The following is a 19,417-nucleotide window of genomic DNA, read 5'->3' as shown; positions in this document are numbered from 1 at the left end:
GTGGTTCCTTCACTGAGGTTTGTCTCTGCCTGAGATGATGCCTGACTGCTGTACTTTTGAATTCTTACATTAGCCTTTTCTATTTTTTCTATCTCCATCCTTATGAGGAGTTGTCAGGTAGCAACTGACACCCCTCTCTCTCTCTGTCTCTCTCTTTCTCTGTGTGTGTGTGTGTGTGTATGTGAACCTAGAAATCAGCATTCCTAAGCTAGTAATTGCTGTTAGAATTGTGTGTCACTAACAGTAGGTGGACTCTGGTTAGGGCCTGAGGCCCTATGAGAAAATAACAGCTCTTTTTTATTTCTTTTTTGTAGAAGTAACTTTATTGAGGATGCAGTTTTACACTCAGCAACTGCTTCTACAGAGCAAGGCTACCTTCTGGGCAGTGTGTGGAGAGTAGCCAGAAAGTAACAGTTCTTAATTGCCCAGGTGTTAGATGTATGTTTTGGCTGTTTAGAACCTTTTCTTTTCCCTTTCGTTCTGGTCTTCATCACTGTCCTTGATATCAAGCTGTTGGATCTTGAGTTCATGTTGGGCAAGACATACCATCTATGACACCATCTCTGTCCTCTGCTGAGGCAGTAAAGTCTTGTGTGTGAAAGTTAAGCAAATGAGATCACCTATGTAGGGGTCATTCTGTCAGCTCTAACATCTAGTACCTGTGGTCCTAACAGTTTCTGTGGATAGAAGTGGCTCCAGGCAGAATGGGACAGGCTTCTCTAGAGGGTGATGTAGAGAGCAGCTGCTCTTAGAACCCAGAGACATGCTAGATGCCCCTAAATAAAGATGGCAAAATGAATAAGAGTATAGGCTGCCATGGTTTGAACCTAGCTTTGCTACTTCGTAGCTATGTGAACTTGGGCAGTTAATTTATACACATTGTTCTTCAATGTCCTACTCTGTAAGATTGAGGTAATATCATTGTTGTAAGGACTAAATGAATTAATATATGAAAATCCTTTACAATGCACTGGGCACTATTCTAAGTGATCAATAAATGGTACTATGGTTATTAGCTCTAGTGGTCAGGGAAGGCTTCAAGGAGAAGGTGGGACTTGGCCAGACCTTGAAGAAGGATGACCAAATGTGAGTTATTGTGATAGAAAGGAAAGGGCAGGGCTTTTGCACCAGGAGAACAGCCTACATGAGGAGTATAGGAAATGTGAATTTAGTGGGCCAGGGCATGGTGAAGAGACCAAGTTGGTTGTGCTTTATGGTAGATAAAATCAGAACCTTAGATTAGAACCAGTTTCTAGAAGTCTTACTTCCAAGCTAAGCATGTAGCCCACTGGAAGTGTTCAGCCAGACAGATTTGGGTTTAAATTTTGACTGTGTCTCTAACTAGCAGTGTGATCTTGGATAAGTTACTCCTATTTTCTGAGTCTTGGTTTCTTCAGCTCTAAAAGGGAGTGATAGTAATATGCATTCACAAGGTAGCAGGGGTGGCTAGAGGAACAATGGACATAAAGAGCCAGGCACACCCTAAGAGCTCAATATATGTGAAGTGTTATTTTATGATTCACTCAACAAACTTGGGAATGCCTTTTTCTGAGCCAGGAACCATCTAAGAGCTGGATATAGAGAGATGAATGAGGCATTGTCCTTACTTTTGGATATTTCACAGTCAAGTCAGGAAAGACATGTTGAAACAGTTGCAATAGAGATTCAATAAGAGAATTAATAATAGAATGTACATTTCTAGAGCTGGCACAAAAGAGGAAGGCTAGCTCTCCTTTGTTTAGAACAAGGACAAATGAGTAATAACCTGGATCTTTTTTTAAAAAAATTTCTCTTGTTTTTATTTTTTTAGAGACAGGGTTTCACTCTGTTGCCCAGGCTGAAGTGCAGTGGTAGATCGTAGCTCACTGTAACCTCAGACGCCTGGGCTCAAATGATCCTCCTGTTTTAACCTCCTGAGTACCTGGTACTACAGGCACACACTATCATGTCTGGCTAATTTATTTATTTCTTTTTTTGAGGCAAGGTTTTGCTCCATCATCCAGCCTGCAGTTCAGTGGTGTCATCACAGTTTACTGCAGCCTCGACCATCCAGGTTCAAGCGATTCTCCCACCTCAGTCTCCTAAGTAGCTGGGACTACAGACATGAGCCATTACACTTGGCTAATTTTTCTATTTGTTTGTAGAGACAGGGTCTCCCTGTGTTGCCCAGGCTGATCTCAAACTCCTAGGCTTAAGTGATCCTCCCACCTTGGCTTCCCAAAGTGCTGGGATTATAGGTGTGAACCACTGTAGCTAGCCCTTGACCTGGGTCTTAAAGAAAGAGTAGATTTTTGAGCCTGGCACAGTGGCTCATGCCTGTAATCCCAGCACTTTGGGAGGCTGAGGTGGGTGGATCGCCTGAGGTCAGGAGTTTGGGGAAAACTCCGTCTTTACTAAAAAAAACACAAAATTAGTTGGGTATGATGATGCATGCCTGTAATCCCAGCTACTTGGGAGACTGAGGCAGGAGAATCACTCGAACCCGGGAGGCAGAGGTTGTGGTGAGCCTAGATCATTCCATTATATTCTACCCTAGGCAACAAGAGTGAAACTCCACCTTCCAAAAAACAAAACAAAAAAAAAAAAAAAAGAAGAAAAGAGTAGATTTTTTCAGCCAGCTGTATATGAAGAGTGTTTCAAGTACAAGGAATATTATGTGCAGAAACATGGCATATTATAGAAAAAGGAAGAAGTTGGGGTGGCTGCAGCCTGGATTGTCACAGAAAAGGAGGTTAGAGGAAGGCACAGTCAAATTTTGGATGAAATTTTCTGAGAAGATTCAACTTTAACCTACAGGCACTGAGAAGCTTTGAAGAGTTTTCAGCAGGGTTGTAACATGGCTGGAGTGAACCACGCTGTGTGCTGTGGTATATGAATTTCAGGGTGAAAAAAGTGGCTGTTGGGGGCATCATCTCAGAGGCTTACTAATGTTCCAAGGAGATGGACTGATCAGGGCCTGACCTCACCAGGGCCTGACCTGGGCGGTGCTGGCAGAAATGGAGTATGATAAGGATTTCTAGGAGTTTAGTTTCGTTTTTACAGTTTTAAAGGTGGACCCAACAGACCTGGTGATTGGCCTGACAAAAGGAGCAGGTGCTTTCTGGGTGCATTGATCAGGAAATTTGGTGGTGTCGGGGGAGGGTTATGAGGCCCACCTTAGACGTATTGAATGTGGGAAGCCCATGAGACAGACACTCAGAGACAGCGGCTTTGAAGGCAGATGGGTCAAGGGCACAGGAGAGAGGTTTGTATCAGAAACAGTGAAAAGTTCTGATCACAGCAGTATTTAGTAAGGCATACTCTGTGCCAAGAGGGCCAGGCTGGGGATGGGTCGGGAGACTGACCAGGAGGATTGCAGGTTTCCAGGCACAAGGGATGAGGCCAGAGGCTATGATGACCTAGGATTGCAGTGGAGAAGGGCAAAGGTGATTCTGTGCTCCTTGGTGTGTTTCCTTCTCTGTATGGAGGAGATAGATAGCACCAAGCTCAGAGCTGCAGTGAGGCTGATGTGTGATACTGCATGTGAGAGTCAGTATGGTTCCTGGCACATGGCTGGCTAATGGAATCTCCGGAGCCTGTGAGGGCAGTATGGAGCATGTAGTGGGATCTCAAGCAGCATTGGTTGAAAGCAGGGGCTTTGCGAAGCACAGGGGAATGAGCACTTGGTTGTGGGAGTGGAGGTGTCGAGAATGGCTTCAGTGGTGGAGTTTAGATGTCAGAGAGTTGACCGAGCAATTGCACTGCTGGGTGGACATGTGGCGATACAGGACTGGCACTGAGGGAGGAGGCCAGGGCTGCCCATGCAGATTTGGGAGTCTCTGAGCATGAAAGTGAGCCATCACGGAGGCGAGCAAGGAGAAATGAAAGGAGTGTGGAGGGCAGGGACCAAGCCCAGAGGAGCTCGGGGTGGCAGGTGAGGGTCATAGGTGTGTCAGCAGAAAGCAAAGAACAGCAGAGGAAGAGAGGTACATGAGTTTCTAGGTGGTGTCTCTCCAAAGCCAGAAACAAACCAAGCCTGGTTGTTTCATCTTCCTGAGCTTAGCATGATGTACATTTCTGGCAGGTGGAGATATTTTTTGAAATATCTGCCATATTGGATTATCTAGAAATCACCATGCCTCCTTATTTGCACAGGTGCTGGTGACAATTGTGCTGACTGACCAGGGTCTTAGCATCCTGGAACCCAAGAAATCCCTGCACAGCAGTCTTCATGAGAGCCAAAGGGTTTCCTGAGGGCCCCTTCATTAGCCAGCTCCCCACCATAAATATAATTCAGTTTACTTAAGAAAACTATTGGAGACATAGCTTTTAGGTGATGCAGCTGTCAGGTAAAAGCATATAGAGAAATGTGTTTATAACACATGTTGACATGGAAAGGCTGTGTGTGTAGGTTTAGGAAATGGGAGATAGAAAGAGAGCTGTGTTCATCACCCGCTGTGTATCTTTAGCCACTGGAGTCACTGTGGGGTGGTGGTGTGTGTGTCTAGTATTCTGTAGTAGGTTACTGTGCAGGTATTGGTGCTTGCATTCAGCCTGTGTATGTGCGTGGATTATGGAGGTGATATAAGGTATGACAAATGACTGTTTTTTTCAGAGTTTAGCTACCTCTCCGTGAGTGAATGAACAGATACCACCAAATGAGGTGGAGGTAGGAAGAGATAGTGTGTGCATGCATGAGTGAGTACTGAATAGTTGTGTGTGCATAAGTGTGTATCCGGGGGGCTGCACATGCAAGTATGTGTTTCCCTATGGGTTTGTGTGTTTGCAGGTTGTGCTGTTTCCTACTTCCTGCCTATTGCTTCATCTAAAGCTTCCCAGGAGGTGAGCACATGGCAAATGTTTGGAACTGGGGGCATGTCCATCCACTTACAAAGCAAACCAGAGCCCAGCCTGCTTGAGGAACTGCAGCTTAGTTGAAGGAATTGTCTCCATCCTCTCTTCCTTCCATCTCCCTCTTGACCCATTTGGTGAGCTCGAAGGCCAAGCCCAGGCAGGGCCCTAATAGGTGAGGTCTGCCTGTGTGAAGGATGTGGCATGGTCTAGGTTTGGGCCCACTGTGGCCCATTGAATTTGGACTCTCTTCAAGATGGCCACTGTTGTGGCCATCCAGCCTGGAGGCGCTTGGCCTCATCCAGATGTTAAGAAGACATTTGTCCTAGAACCAGAATCAGAGTCAGAAGAGACCTCAGAAACTATCCAGCTCTCCCTTTTCATTTTTGCAGAAGAGGCAGTAGGGACTCAGAGAGGTTAAGTGAATAGGAGGAAAGTCACACAGTGCTGTGTGGCAGAATTTTGTTTGCTCACTCTGTGTCCTGATGTCTTTTCACCCCTGGGAGGGTCAGGGGCTGTGGGTGGTTGGGTCCTGTGTGCAGAGGCTTTAGATGTAAGTTGTAGGAGACTGTGTGTGTTCCTGGATTGTGAAGTGCCTATGTGTGTCAGTGTGTCACTGAGCATGAGTGTGTCTCTAGTGAGCCCTGTGAGACAGTTAGTGGTGTGAGTGTGTCTCTGTCTCTGAGATGCAATGGAATGCAGTGGGGGAGCCTGTCTGGGGAAGTTGGGAACTCTGACTGCCACTCCTGGCCGTGCCTCAGATTCTCTATGTGACCCTGGGTGTGGTCAATTCCCTGTCCTAGACCTTGATTTCCTGCATTGTTACTTGAGGGTTGGGTGTGACGGGTACTGGCTGACTGTGTGTAAGGTTCTGACTCAGGGAGCAGCTCTGTCTCTGCCTCATCCCCAACATAGCGCTGTTTCTTGAACTTGGGCCTTCTACATTGGGTGACTCATGTCAGGGCCTGGGTGGGCTTGGATTCCACATGCCCCTTGGAACCCCTGTTTGTGGTACCTTTGCTAACAGCCCTCCTTTTTCTTTTCTCTTTGCCTCCCCCTTCTCCGAACCTTGCTGGCTACAGAGGAGCACCCCGTGGAAGGTGAGTGAAGCCTCTTGGTCACTGGGGTAGTAGATCTGTTGCCATGGGATCCTACGTGAGGGGCTGTCGTTGGCTACTGGAGGACTCCCTTTCCTGCCATGTTAGGGCCCCTCTGGAGAAGGATGTCTGGGGTCCTCCCTTGGCCACCTTGCCTGCTCTCTTGCGTCCCCTCTTCATGGGTTTCATGGGGTGGGAGGCTGCTGATTGGCCTTTCTTCTTCCTTTTCCTCTCCAGGCTGGAGAGGGAAAGGGAAACTCAGGGAAGAGATGAGTGATGGGGGTGAAGGGACGGGGGCTGACAGCATTCCGAAGTACCCAGAAGTGAGTGGGTAGACACCGTTTAGCCCAGCCCAAGTTAGGAAGCTTAGAAAAGCAATTTTGCCATACACAGGGGCAGGGTGGGGTGGGCCTGTTGCCCCAGAAACCTGTGCTTGGGGAGACTCTGCCCTGGAGTCTGGTGCCACTGCTGCAGGGCTCAGGGGACTGGAGTGGAGTGCACTGGCAGAGTAGGGGGTCTGGGGTGTGTGTTGGGGGCAGCTTGTCTGCCCCACTGTGACCAACACTTGACACTTGTGGCAGGCCCCTAGCCACTGCCCTACAGGTTGCTAGGTAGGGGTGGTCCACTTCTTCCTTTATCCAGGTCAGAGGGCAAGGATGGGGTGTGTGCCTCTCTCTGAGGTTTCTCTGTCTGTTCTTTCTCTATCTCCTGTTTTGTTGGCCTCTTCTCCCTCTCCAGTTTTTGTCATTACCTCCTTTTCTCCAAGACCCTGTCCCTGGACCATGTACCTCTCCTTCCCCAGATTCTCTCTGGGTTTCTGTCATTCTCTGACTCTTTCTCTCGCAATTTGGCTTTCCCTCCGTTTCCTTTTCCTCCTATGGGGTGGACTGAGAGCAGGAAGAAGGTAGTTCTTCTGGCTTGAAGGCTGTGTGGAAGATGAGCTCACATAGCCACCATGAAGAAGGCAGCAGAGCAAGCATGAGGTGGCATCCCAGTCCCTTCTCCTGGGAAAGTGGAGTGGGAGGGCAGGGCCTCCCTGTGGAGGAGCAGAAGAATGTGCCAGGGATATAGTAGTCCTGGGCAGGAAAGGCAGCAAGAGGCTCTTGGCCTGAGTGTGGGGCTGGAACCCATTTTTTCTTGTGATGTCCATGGTCTGACTTGTCTCTTTTGGATACCCTGGGCCCAGCAGGCAGGCACGCTTGTGTATGTGTGTCTGCATGCATGTACGTTCATACAGCTCTGCTGGTCTATGTGTGTCTGTGCATGCCTATGGATATATGCTGTGTACGTGTAACATGGTTTTGTGTCTGAGTGCGTGGGGGTGCTGGGAGCCTTTATCAATGCCTATGTGGTATGCCCACATTTCTGTTTGCCTGTGTAGAACATCAGCATCTTTGTGTGTCTGCATCTGTGTTTGTATCTCAGTGTGTCAGTGTTTACTTGTGTGTGTGTCAGAGAGAGAGAGAGAGAGAGTGTCTGTGTGTCTGGGTGGACGCAGCCTTCTGAGGGCTAGAGATAAGATTTAGTGCTGATGTGACTTTTACTTGCTCTTGATGTCATGTCTCCTCCAGAACAAAGGGAGAGACAGAGGGAGGAAGAGAGAAAGGGAAAAAAGGGTGGAGTGGAGAAAAAAAAGGGAGGAGAGAGATAGAGGAAGGAGAGGGGGTAAGTGAAGGGGTGGGAAGAGAAAGCCTCAAGTCTGAAGCTGGAGGGAGGGGCAGGAAGTGGGAACAGCTTGGCCAAAAGAAGAAAGCCAGAGGGGCATTTGGGAAGGAGTCTGGCGGGAGTAGGGCAGAAGAAAGGGGCTGATAGACAGGGACAAGAAGGGAAGCTGGGCTTTGGGGACCCGTGGGGAAGGAGGCCTGTAGATGCCACCTTGTCATTTCTTTGGGTGGCATGATAGTCTGCCGGTTTAGATGTGGCACTGTGTGTGCCTGCCTGTAAGTGGCTGTGCAGGGCTGTGTATTGGAGGCTGTATGTGTGTATGTATGTGTGTATACATACCTAGGAGTCTGATGCATCTCTGTGTCACTCCGTGACATGTCTGTGTGCCTGCTTGTCTTGTCACCTATCACCATCTTTCTTCTTCCAATGGTAGTCCTCTCTGGGGTTTCAGTAGGAGAGTTAGGAGAAGAGACTGAAGGTTGGGGGTGGGTTTAGCAGGTGTTGGTTCCACGTGGGTGGGTGGGGGACCTCCTCTGTGGCACTGTGCTCTAGACCCTGCAGCTCCCCTTACATCTCTAAGGAGTCCTCTGTGCCTTCACCCTCTTTTCACTCGATACTGTGCCCGAGGCCTAGCTTTCTACAGGAACTCTGAGATCCTGCTCTACAGCCCCTGCTGAGCACCTCCTTTTTCCTCCCAGCCTCTTGTGGCAGGGCAAAGAGACCCAGAAGCAGCCAGATAAAGTGCCCTAGGAAGGGACCCTTGGCTATGCCATCCATCACTGCCAGTCTCTACTCCAGCGGTGGGAGGAGGGGCTGATGCCACAGGTGGATGTGGGGAAGTGAATGCCCCAGTGGGGCTGGGGGCCAGGAGGAGAGAGCAGAGATTTCAGATTAGCAGGGAGACTGACTTTAGGGAGAAAACCCTCGGGCCAGCTGGGGCTGATCCAGGGGTAGATAGAAAGGGAACCAGCCTCCCCTTCACCAAGATGGCTGGTGCTGTCACGCTTGAGGGAGCTGAGCAGCTGGTTGCCGTGGTGACAGAGGGAGACTGCTGAATGCTAATGAGGCTGGCGAGGAGCTGGGCAATGGAAGGGTCTGGGAGAGGGAGATGTGGCTTCCCCTAGCAGCAGTCAGGCCTGTGGGGGACAGAGGGTAGGTTCACGGGGCAGCTGGCTTCTGGGCTGGGGGTGGGCAGAGGCCTGGATTCTCAAGGGTGAGCCTGAGAGCAAGGCTGCTTCTGACAGGAAGAGTCAGATGTGGGTTGAAGGCTCTGGGTCTGGGTCCTGAATTTGGGGGGTTTGGAAGGAGATGCTGGTAGTTCTTGGGAAAAGAGTTGTTGGCAGAGTAGGAAGGTATTCAAGAGTAAGGCATGAGGAGACTCGGTTCAAATGCTTGGGTCCTTACCTGTGTCATAGATAAAAACCTATGTCCTCCCAAGAGCTCTTCTGTCCTGTGGCTGCCCTTAGCAGCTATGGCCTTCTCCCCTAAGTGGCTTCAAGACTCAGAGGTAGGGAGAAACCAATGCCACCCCAGAGAGATGGGGCAAAGAGGGCAGCGTGAACCATCTGGCCATGGGGTCCAGGCCTTCGGCCCTTGGCCATGTGCTTCCTGGCGTCCTCGCTGCCTTTCCTCCTGGAGCCCAGGCATCCCGGCCCATCCAGCTTTGTTTCAGAGATACTTGTAACTCTTTAACCTTGCTACTTCCATCCTGGCCCCAGCTTTCTATCCTTAGGGTCAACCTCTCATTGCCACAGCAGTGGGGTTGGTTTCCAAGGGTAACAGTTGCACCACAGGGCCTTTCCTACCCTCTTGGCCAGATACCACAGGGGAGTGAGTGGGATTGGTGTTGGGGTGGGGGCTCTGAGGTTTGGTGGAGCTGGCTGGCCATCTCAGGGAGCCCTGGGGTCTCAACCCAGCTGTGGGCCTGGTGGTGCCAGCCTCTCTAGGAGAGAGCTTTCCATAGTTGGTGCCCTTTGGGGACTGGGGTACTGATCCAGTGGTCCAGATTCCTTCCCACTAAGGCTGGGGAGGGGTACTTCAGGTTAAGGCTAACAAGGTCCTCTCAAGGGGCCAGTGTAATCCTGGATGGAAATCCTAGCTGATCTTCCTCTCAGTCCATTTTCTCTTTTCAAAATCCAGATTTTGGGTCATTTGAGAGAGGTTTTGGCCAGAGAATGGGGGTGTGTTACTTATTTATTTATTGAGATGGAGTCTTACTCTTGTTGCCCAGGCTGGCGTGCAGTGGCACGATCTCTGCTCACTGTAACCTCCGCCTCCTGGGTTCAAGAGATTCTCCTGCCTCTTGAGTAGCTGGGATTACAGGCGCCCCCCACCAAGCCCAGCTAATTTTTGTATTTTTAGTAGAGAGGGGATTTCGCCATGTTGGCCAGGCTGGTCTCGAACTCCTGACCTTGTGATCTGCTCACCTCAGCCTCCCAAAGTACTGGGATTACAGGCGTGAGCCACTGTGCCTGTCTGGGTGGGGGGTGGCTGTAATTTATGAATGAAGTATTTGGACCTCTGGGAGAGCTGGACCTCCTCCAGTGGGCCTTGGCTGTCCTCTTTGGACCTTGCTGTCTGAGAGCTCTGACCCCAGTCTCTCAGTGTCTCCCTAGATTCTACCTTCTCCTACCTGTTTCCTACCTAACTTTGTCCTCTTGAGCCCCAGTTTTCTCTTAGAACCCAGGTGTGCAGAGTTCCTACTATCCATACAGAGGTTATTGGGAAGGGTAGCTGGGAGCATTAGAACCCAACAGATGTCCTTACATATCCTGCTTTAGTGGGGGATCTTTTTAGACCCAGGTTCTTTGCATCCCCCCATCTTTCCCCCTTTTCTGCCAGCATCCTAGGGGTAACCGGGATTAGGGGTGTTGGGGGGTTGGAGGTCCCCTTGCCTGCTCAATCCCATGCTAACAGGACACTCTCTCTCTCTCCAGGTGGCTTTGATTTTTGTGTCGTGTTTTATTTTTTCCTCCATCTGAATCGTTTTTTCTCGTTGACCGTTTTTTTTTCTCTCCGCCTCCCGGAAGAAAAAAAAAAAGAAAAAAAGAAAAAGGAAAAAGCAACCCTCCCAGCCTAATGCTTCTCCTCCTTTTCCTTTTTTTTTTCCGGCAAGAAGAAAAAAAGAAACCAAAATCTCCTCTCCCCCATGCAGCGACTCCCCGCCCCCTCCTTCCTCTGGTTCTGCCTGTACCCCTTTCACCCTCTCTGATGCCCCTAATCTTTCTTTCTTTCTTCCCCTGTTGTGCCCTCCACCTTCTTTTTCGGCATCGGGCCCCTCTCCTCAGCTCCTGGGCTGGGGCTCCCCCCGATGTCTGTCACAAGTTAAAAAGGGTTTTTAAATTGTGGCAGCAAAAGCTTTTTTTCTCCCTTCTCTCTGGCTGATTTTGATGACTCTTGTTTTCTTTGTTTCTTTCCCCTTTTCTTTCTTTTTTCTTCTTTTTTTCTTTCTTTCTTTCTCTCCTTCCCCTTTCCAAGGTCCGGCTCACCTGACGTTAAACAGCGAAGGTATGGTTTGAAGTTTTGGTTTGGTTTGGATTGGATTGGATTGCCCCCAACCTGCGCCTGGATTTTCTGTTCTTCTCCCTGTCCCTCCCCTGTCCCTTTCCCATCCTCCACCTGTCCTGATGCCTTCCTTCCTTCCCTACCCCCTTCCTTTGCCGTTTCTTAATTTTATCTGGGGGGTGCTGGGGTGGGGGTGGGGACTTGCCCTTGTCTGTGCGTTCCCCTCTCCCTTGCCCACCCTGAAGCACTACATCTGCCCACATCTCACCCTGGTTTCTGACATCAAGAGATGTTTGAACTCCTGCCGTTGTCTCCAGTCACATTTTTTTTTTTGTTTTCCTAGTATTGTATCTTGCTTTTTTTCTTTCTCATGGTGGTGTTTGATTTTCTTCCACTCATTCTGATCATTCTTTCTTTTCTTTGGACCTAAGTAACAAGAGAAAAGCATGGGCTGGAGAAAGAGGGTCTTAGGCAGTCTCATCACCCTCACCCTGCTACTGTGGGATGCCCCCATCCATGATGAGAGGGGAAATGGGAGGAGAGGTGCAGGGCCTCTCCCTTTCCACAGTGTGCACTCCCAACCCCCTGCCCACCCGCACGCCTTCACCCTTGTATTTTTTGAATGTCTCTTAACCCTATTTGACAGATGATGACATTGAGGACCAGAGAGATGAAGTCACTTGTTAGTGATTCCACAGACCTAATTGGTGAATTGAGAGCCCTGGTATTAAGCAAACCTGGAGACAGAACCCAGGAGTCCTGTCTTAGCTCCTCCAGCTCTGGCCTCCTCCAGTGTTTTGCTGTCACTGATTCTCTCTGAGCTCAAGGTTTTGGCCTTCCAGATCCTTTGGCACTGTTGGACCTGCCCAATTCAGCTCTCTGTTGGGGGATCATCTTACAGAGGAACAGAGTGGGATCCTTAGCCTGTAGGTAGGACCAAGATTGGGCTGCAGGAGAAACTTGCATAGATATGAAATTTGGGATGGATTTAGGTCTGGGAGGTAGAGGCCTTGGAGTCTTGCAGGGATGTGAAATTATGGCAAGAAGTGTGGGGAAAGAGGAAGTCCCAATTGGGGAGTCAGGAGTAGGAGCCCTGGCTGGTTCACTCACGTCCTTCTTGCCTCTCAGTGCCTGGTTCTGTGGGTGCTGGCTGTGGCTCCCCTTTGTCATAAGTGAAGGTCCTCCCAAAGGATCTCAGCAAGCCCCCACTGCAAAGTTTCCACAGCTCAAGTATTATTCGAGTTCAAGTTTGGGGATTTGCAATTGGGGTTGGAGTAAGAGCCCATATAGGGACTTTACCCCTTCATCACTGAGTTTTCTCATCCTGAGGCCATCCTGTGGATCTGGCAGTAGGATTGGGTGTCTGGAAGCAAGGTGCTGAGTGTATAGGTTCACTGGCAGGGAGAGAGGTGGGCTGAAGAGTTCAAGCCTGCCTGGAACCCAGACATGGTAACATGTGCCTGCCGGGGCCTTTGGACTGGAGGCTTAGGTGCTGCTGATGAGTGGATGGTGAGGAGTGAGAAATAACTCCCGAGAAAGGGCTTGGTCACATCCAGGCTGAGCTGCAGGCAGGATCTCCCTTGACGTGCACAGCCCTTTTGTAGGCACAATGGTGGGATGAAGAACAGACAGGAATTACAGGAAGCCCTTGGAAATCTCTGGGAAGCTCCAGGGTCTAACTGGCAAAGGAGTGGACAGGGGAGAGCTTCCAAGCACTCACTGTGGTGAATGAAGCAGGTGTAGGTAGCCTCAAGGTGCAGTGAGAGCCTCAAGGACAGGAAAGAACAGAAGAAGAGCTTGGGTGTAAATCCGGAGAAGTTTCTGGAGGAGGGGCACCTGTGTCAGGCTTTTGAACGAGTTGGGGAGGGTGAGCTTGATCCAGCAGAAAGGTTGTAAGCAAAGGTGCAGAGTGGTGGGGAGAATGTGCCTCATGGAGGAGGCTGGGAGAATGAGTGACAAGTTGGAAGGGAGTGCTGGGGGCCTTCAGTGCTAAGGGCTGGCCTATTTGCCTGCTGTGGGGAAGAGGGGATCCTCCACTAGCAGTGAGGCCTCTGCTCCTCTGCTCAGTTTCCCCACCCCAGGCAAAGAGTGGAAGTCAGTGATCATGAGTCTGTTGGGGTCTGTGGGGCTGATCATCCTTGGTTTATCAAGCGGCTCCTTCCCTAGAGGTCTTGAAGGCAAGAGGGTCCCCAGAAAAGCCTCTCCTCCCCTATACCTGCAAGCAGCACCTCCACCCTGGAGAGGGCCCTTCATCCCCTCAAGGCTGGGGAGGGACTGGCTCAGTAGCCCTGTGCTTGACTCCCCAATTCTGCTTCTCCAGTAGGGTCCTTACTGTTCTCCGAGGGGGGGGCCGGGAGAGGAGGAGCCAGCGATGTGCACCAGCCAACAAAAGGTCAGTGACCCCAATGGTCCCCAGAGAGTCCAGCCCTCACCTGTCGCAGGCTAACTGTGCTTCCTGGGGGGAAGCCAAGTCAACACAGGCACATCCGCTTGTCCTCTCTGAGGCCTGTGGGAACTGATGGGCCTGCTCCCCAAGTGCCAGTCCAAAGGCCCTATTAGCTGCCCTGGTGTGAAGGGCCACAAACCTCCATTTCTTTTGCAAAACCCAGTTGTTCAGATAATCTCTTTCTAGAACACAGGTATCTTTTTTTGTGGCAGTTGTTCAGACTGATCCCTAGGAATTATCTGTTTCTTTAGTAAGGCAACCAGGCAGCAGGGCAACACCAAATAACCATCAAATTCTGGAAGCCTGCTAGGTGCCCAGTCCAGGGAGATTCTGGTTGGGAGTTGTGGCCAGCAAGGGGCCTTTAAACTCACTTTACAGCTCTAGCCCCCTTTTTCTGTATTGAGGCCTCCTCCCTTAAAATAATCTCTTTCTTATGAAGTTTACAAGCCACTATAACAAGTCCTCAAGGAAATCCAGTGGGTGCCAAGCACTGGGGCTATGGAGTCCCATTTACATTCTTTATTCTAATCTTCTGTTTGCCTGGATTTCTGCCATCCTTATCCCTCCCCCAATGACGTGGTATGTCTCTCATCTGACTCTGAGAAAGCAGCCAGGCCATCCACACTGGAAGTCTCCTTGAGCACCCCAGGCGAACCTGGACACTTCCGGTGTTTCCACACTTCCATTAGAAGGCTCATCACACTGTATCGTAACTGTCACTTTACCTCTTTGCTTCCCTAACTAGACCAAGCTCCTTGAGGCCAGGGATTGGATATTTCTGTTCCTGCGCCCTCAGTGCTTTACACACTCTTGGCACATAAGTAGCCATGTGGTCAGCAAATTTATCTTATATGAGCCAATGGGCTCCGTTCCCAAGAGGCTGATTGATGTTTTCACAAATAACTACAATAAAGTGTGGTCCATGCAAAGTATATGAAAAGTGCACACTCTTTTCAGAGGAGTTAATTTGTTCATTGAGGTCAGGCACAGTGGCTCATGCCTGTAATCCCAGCACTTTGAGAAGCCGAGGTGGGAGGATCACTTGAGGCCAGGAGTTCAAGACCAGCCTGGGCAACATGGTGAGACTCCATCTCTATGAAAAAAAAATACCTTGAGAAAGAGAGAAAGACAGGGAAAGAGGCAGCACACTTGCAGAAAGTTACCAACTGGCATGAGTCATTTATTTGTGGGGTGCTTTATGGTTGAGGAAGCTGGACCCCGCCTTTCTCTTTCTGAGATGTCTACAGCAGCATTATCAGCTCCTGATTATCAGCTCCATTTTCCAGAGGGGGAAGCTGGGACTTAGAGCCCAGCTTTGTGACCAGCCAAGGTCACAGAGCCGGTGGTGGAGCCAGCAATAGCGCCCAGGTCTTCTTTCTCACATTGCATTTCCTCTCCAGGGAGCAGTACAAGATGTTACTAGGCAGTAAGTGCCAAGTGAGCAGAATAGGCAGCTGTAGTGCTCCAGAGTAGGGAGGGCAGAGAGGGGCGCTGGAGACCTTCCCAGAGGAGGTCTGGGAGCTGGGCCTGGAAAGGAGGCAGCTGCCCAGTCCCTCATGCATGATACTCAGAAATGCAGGACCACCACTAGCCCCTAGCCACATACATCTTCACTGGGGACACTTGTAGGGCTACAGACCACCCAACTGTGGGAGGAAATGAGCATCAGCTATTACCCCCATTCACGGGTCTGGAGCAATTATGGGTGGTAATTGTGCAAGCACTGCTGGGAGTTGTAGTTCCCAATCGCTCCAACACGGCGAGATGGGGGAGAGCGCCCCCTGGTGCTTCAGGGCTTGTTCAGCCCAAATCTGGGTTGTACTCTGCTGAGCCCCTCAGTCGCCCCCACAGGCTCACCCCAGTATAATCCCTCCACCAGTCCCTTGAAGTCCTGCCCAGACCTCTCTGATTCAGGTTTCTCCTCACCATCTTTGGGTTTTCTTTCCACATTTGCTCATCTCTTTTCTGTCCCCCTCCTCAAAGGCTTTCAGGCTCTCTGGCTGCTTCTCTGGCCTCTTGGTGTCTCTGGGCCTACCCCGGTCTCTGGTGGCAAAGGGACTAGAGCCCATGGAGGCTCAGGCTCCAGAGTAGCTAGCGTTGCCACCCACCCTAAGGAGACCAGAGGCAGAGCTGAGGAGTCGAGGAATGGCCTCCTTTCTCAAGTTGGCCTTGGCAGCCACAGTCCAGCCTCAGACTCGCCTCTCTTCTTTTTGCTGGCCTCTTTTGTTCTGTCCTAATCACTTTTTCACGTGGTTGCCTTATTCTCTTTTTTTCTGTTTGACTCTCTCTTTAATGATATTTTCTTTGACTGCAGTGAAGGTGAGGGAATGGGAGGAGTGGCTTCTGGGAGGGAAGAGCACATGTGGCAAAACCAAGGTCAAACACATTCCTTTTTCTGGTCCTTGAGCCCCCTGGTTCTCCCAGTGACTGGGCAGCAGGCTTGGTTGCTATGGAGACACAAGGCCCTGGAAAGCCTTGGCTTCTGTTCCCTAGAGGTCCCCATTCCCTTTCCCTGCTGGCCCTCTTCCCATCTCCTGTACCTGTCCCTGCAGGGCTTGCTCCTTTTCTTTATCCAGATAGCTGCACTCATCCCCTCTTGCTTCCTCACAGCACTGAGCCATCTTCATTTCTTGTCTGTCTCTGTGATGGTTCACCTTTCTCCTGCTCTGCCCTGCCTCCCACCTCCTTGCCACTCTTCCCTGCCTTTCCCTCTTGTCTCTGCTGGGGTCCTCACTTTTGCTTTCTTGCCCTCTCCACTGGTACCCTAAGTAGACAGAGGAAGGGATTCAGACTGTCCCGATGTTGCCCAGGCCCCCACCAGCCTTGCTGCCCTGTGGCCTCAGGAAACCGGGCCTTGCCAGCTGCAGCAAGTGCCGTGCCAGCTCTGGGGCAGCAGCTGGTGCCTTGGCATCCGGAGGTAGTGAGGACAGAGGCTGTGGGCAGCCTGCCCGGAGAGAGAGAAGCAAGCTGTGTGTGGAGGGGAGGGGATCTGCAGAATCTGCACTTGGAGACCCCCCCCACCCAACTGCCTCAACACATAGCACTGCTGCTGAGTCCTGCCCCCAAGGGGAAGGCAAGTGGCTCCTGGTGGCCCTGCATGCCCCCTGGCATTGTGCCTGTTTTTGCCTGGGCCTTGGGAGCATCTACTGGGAATTCTGCATTTAGATAGTTTGGTCTCTTCACAAAGACCCTCATGGCCAGTCTTGTATGCCCTGCACCTGTCCTGTGAGGTAGGCAGGGCCAGCTGTGTGTCACTGTTTAGTGGCCAGAAGTGAGCCACTGGTAGAACCCAGGTCTTCTGGTTTGTTTCTGCTTGCACTCTGGCTTGTGCCAGTGTTGGACAGACACCCCAACTTCCTGGTACTACTGAGTCATTGTCTTCTCACTTGTCAACAACTTACAGAATGCTGACAATCCCTCAGGCTCTCCCAGTAGTTTCTGCTTCTGCTTAAAAAGCGCCAGTGGAAGGGCCGTGTGCCAGGTGCTTATGGACATACATGAACGCACACAGACATGCACACGCACAAAGCCCAGGCCTGCCCTTGCCCTGTCACTCTCTGAGCACACATAGGTCACATCCAGGCACTCTGTGCTCTCCACCTTGGGCCTGTCTGCGCTGTCCTTGGGTTGGAGTAGGGAGCTGGGGGTGGAGATGATAGCTGGCACGGTGGCCACCCATGTGAGCTCTGCTTGGTGGCTTGTTGCTTTCTAGTGCGTATCCCTGTCACCTGCATTGCCTTCCTGTGTGTCTTCCTGATCCTCCCCCCATCCCCCCACCTCCCATTCTCCTCATCTGTGCCCTGCTGCACAACAGGCCTATTGGTCCATCCCATATGGTGAGGCTGAAACTGTCTCCAGGCACTGAGATTGGGCAACACTGGAGGAGGGGCAGGAAGGGAAGTGGGCTGTGAGTGGGAGACCCTTGTGGACCCTGCCATAGGGGAGGAGCTCCCAGGGAGAAGGCAGAGCCTCTTGTGTCCCTTCCATATCCCTTTGTTAAGGGGATTGGCTGATGGCAAGGTTGGTGGGGAGGAGATGGTGAGCATCCTCCACTCTGCCAGGTCCTTTGGCAGAGTAATTGTCAGCTGTCAGTATGGGAGCCACTTAGCAGCCTCCTGGTTTGGAAATGGACATGGGGACATTGACTTTTGACTGCAGAGATGACAGGGTCCTGAGAGGATGGTTGACAGGCTGAGGGAGGGAACGGGGCCTAAAGTTACAGGTTGGGACCTCTGGGCTCCTGGTGCCCAGGACCAGTGCCTGGGTTGCTGGAGGGGAGAGGGAAGCACTGGCGTACCCCACCCCACTCAGCCTTTTCCTGTTTCCCCACACCACGGCATCCAGGCAAGGAGGAGTTTGTGGCAACCTTCAAAGGCAATGAGTTCTTCTGCTACGACCTGTCACACAACCCTATCCAGAGCAGCACTGACGAGATCACGCTGGCCTTTCGCACCCTGCAGCGCAATGGCCTGATGCTGCACACAGGCAAGTCGGCCGACTACGTCAACCTGTCCCTCAAGTCTGGGGCTGTCTGGCTGGTCATCAACCTAGGCTCAGGTGCCTTCGAGGCCCTCGTGGAACCCGTCAATGGCAAGTTCAACGACAACGCCTGGCATGACGTCCGGGTCACCCGAAACCTGCGCCAGGTAGGGGGAGTGAGAGGAAGGCCAGGGATTAGCTATACCTGGGGCAGAATGGGGATTGGGAGAGGGGGCTGCCGGGAGCTTGTGGTGGAGGGATCAGGGCTGGGCAGTGAGGTGGGTTCTGGAGAAGAACAGGGCTTGGGGCTGTGAAGGTCCCAACATAAGGCTGCAGTGGCTGGCAGGCTTCAGGGAGATAAGCTAGAAGGAGACTCCAGAGCTGCTCCTGGGCAAGAGCCTGAGGGCAGGGGAAGGACTGGGTTTAGATTGTTGGGAGCAGCTGGTATCTCAAGGGTTGGGGCTAAGAAATCAGGGACTTAGCAGAAGGGCAATTCAGAAGATGGGAGGAGTGAGCCAGTGCCTGAATGGGTGTGCCTGGGTGCCAGGGTGTGAGGAGGGGGTCCTGTGGAGTGAGCAGGCTTTGGCCTGGTAGAGCAGATGAAGGTGTACCAACACTAGGGCAGAAAGGCACAAAGGCAAGCCTGAGTTATGTGTGGGGGCAGATGTGTTTTGCCCCAAGCCAATGCTTTTTTAGGGCAGAGGCAGGGATGGAGCCAGTGAGGTGGTGGCACAGTAGGCAGGTGACAGAGAGCAGGACCAGAGAGGGAGCTTGGCCCTTCATCTCCTCTCGGCAGGACATGCCCTTCTTTTCTTTCTCTTTCTTTCAAAGGAGCCAGGCCCTCCCAACATCCATGGCTTGCTTTCTGCCTCCCCCTGGCTCCTGGGCAAGCCCATGCAGGTGCTCAGAGACCTCCTTCATTGGCTCCTGCAGACAAGACAGAACTTTCTCTGCAGTGTCCCCTCAGCTCCCATTCCCAGATGCCCCCACTGGACAGGTCCTCTTAGGAATAGTCCTCTTCACCTTTCCCAAGGCCCAAGATGGCTAGCGTAGGTGAAGCTGTCTCTGGCCAGTCTCTTTCTAGTTATCTTCTTTGAACTTCCTGATTCTAGCAGTGTGGTGGCTAACCTTCCTTATTTCTCCTCCTGTCTTCCTCCTTCTCCTCCCCTCCCCTCCCACTGAAAGGCTTGTCAGCAGGTTCAGGATCTTGGCTGAGCCTGCTCTTCTTACCTGTTCTGATTTTACACCGTCGATGATGATCTGGTGGGGACTCCTCCTCATTAATACCACCCCTCCTTGCTTGGAGAACGCAGTGACTAATCCTGCTGCTCTTCCTCAGGCCTGCCACTACCTGTTGCAGCTGGGATCCTACTCACATGCCTATTTTTAGCAGCCC

The 19,417-nt window shown here is 51.3% G+C and overlaps 1 protein-coding gene across 46 annotated transcripts in view; it reads left to right on the top strand.

The window, feature by feature from the left end:
• NRXN2 (neurexin 2) overlaps positions 1-19,417 on the top strand; it is a 115,084-nt gene that overhangs the window by 17,860 nt on the left and 77,807 nt on the right. For 27 of the 46 annotated variants that reach the window (XM_035263159.3, XM_035263161.3, XM_035263157.3 and 24 more), the window contains 4 exons: positions 5,913-5,930; positions 11,070-11,099; positions 13,417-13,488; positions 17,887-18,188. In XM_035263159.3, the coding sequence (XP_035119050.1) occupies positions 5,913-5,930; positions 11,070-11,099; positions 13,417-13,488; positions 17,887-18,188 (422 nt within the window). The remainder of the gene's footprint in view (positions 1-5,912; positions 5,931-11,069; positions 11,100-13,416; positions 13,489-17,886; positions 18,189-19,417) is intronic. The other 19 variants (XM_035263154.3, XM_078341313.1, XM_035263150.3 and 16 more) reach the window with 5 other exon arrangements.

The sequence above is a fragment of the Callithrix jacchus genome, chromosome 10 (genome assembly GCF_049354715.1).
Source record: "Callithrix jacchus isolate 240 chromosome 10, calJac240_pri, whole genome shotgun sequence".
Taxonomy (NCBI): domain Eukaryota; kingdom Metazoa; phylum Chordata; class Mammalia; order Primates; family Cebidae; genus Callithrix; species Callithrix jacchus.
The sequence above is the reverse complement of the archived record's forward strand: the minus strand, read 5'-3'. Positions and strand labels throughout refer to the sequence as shown.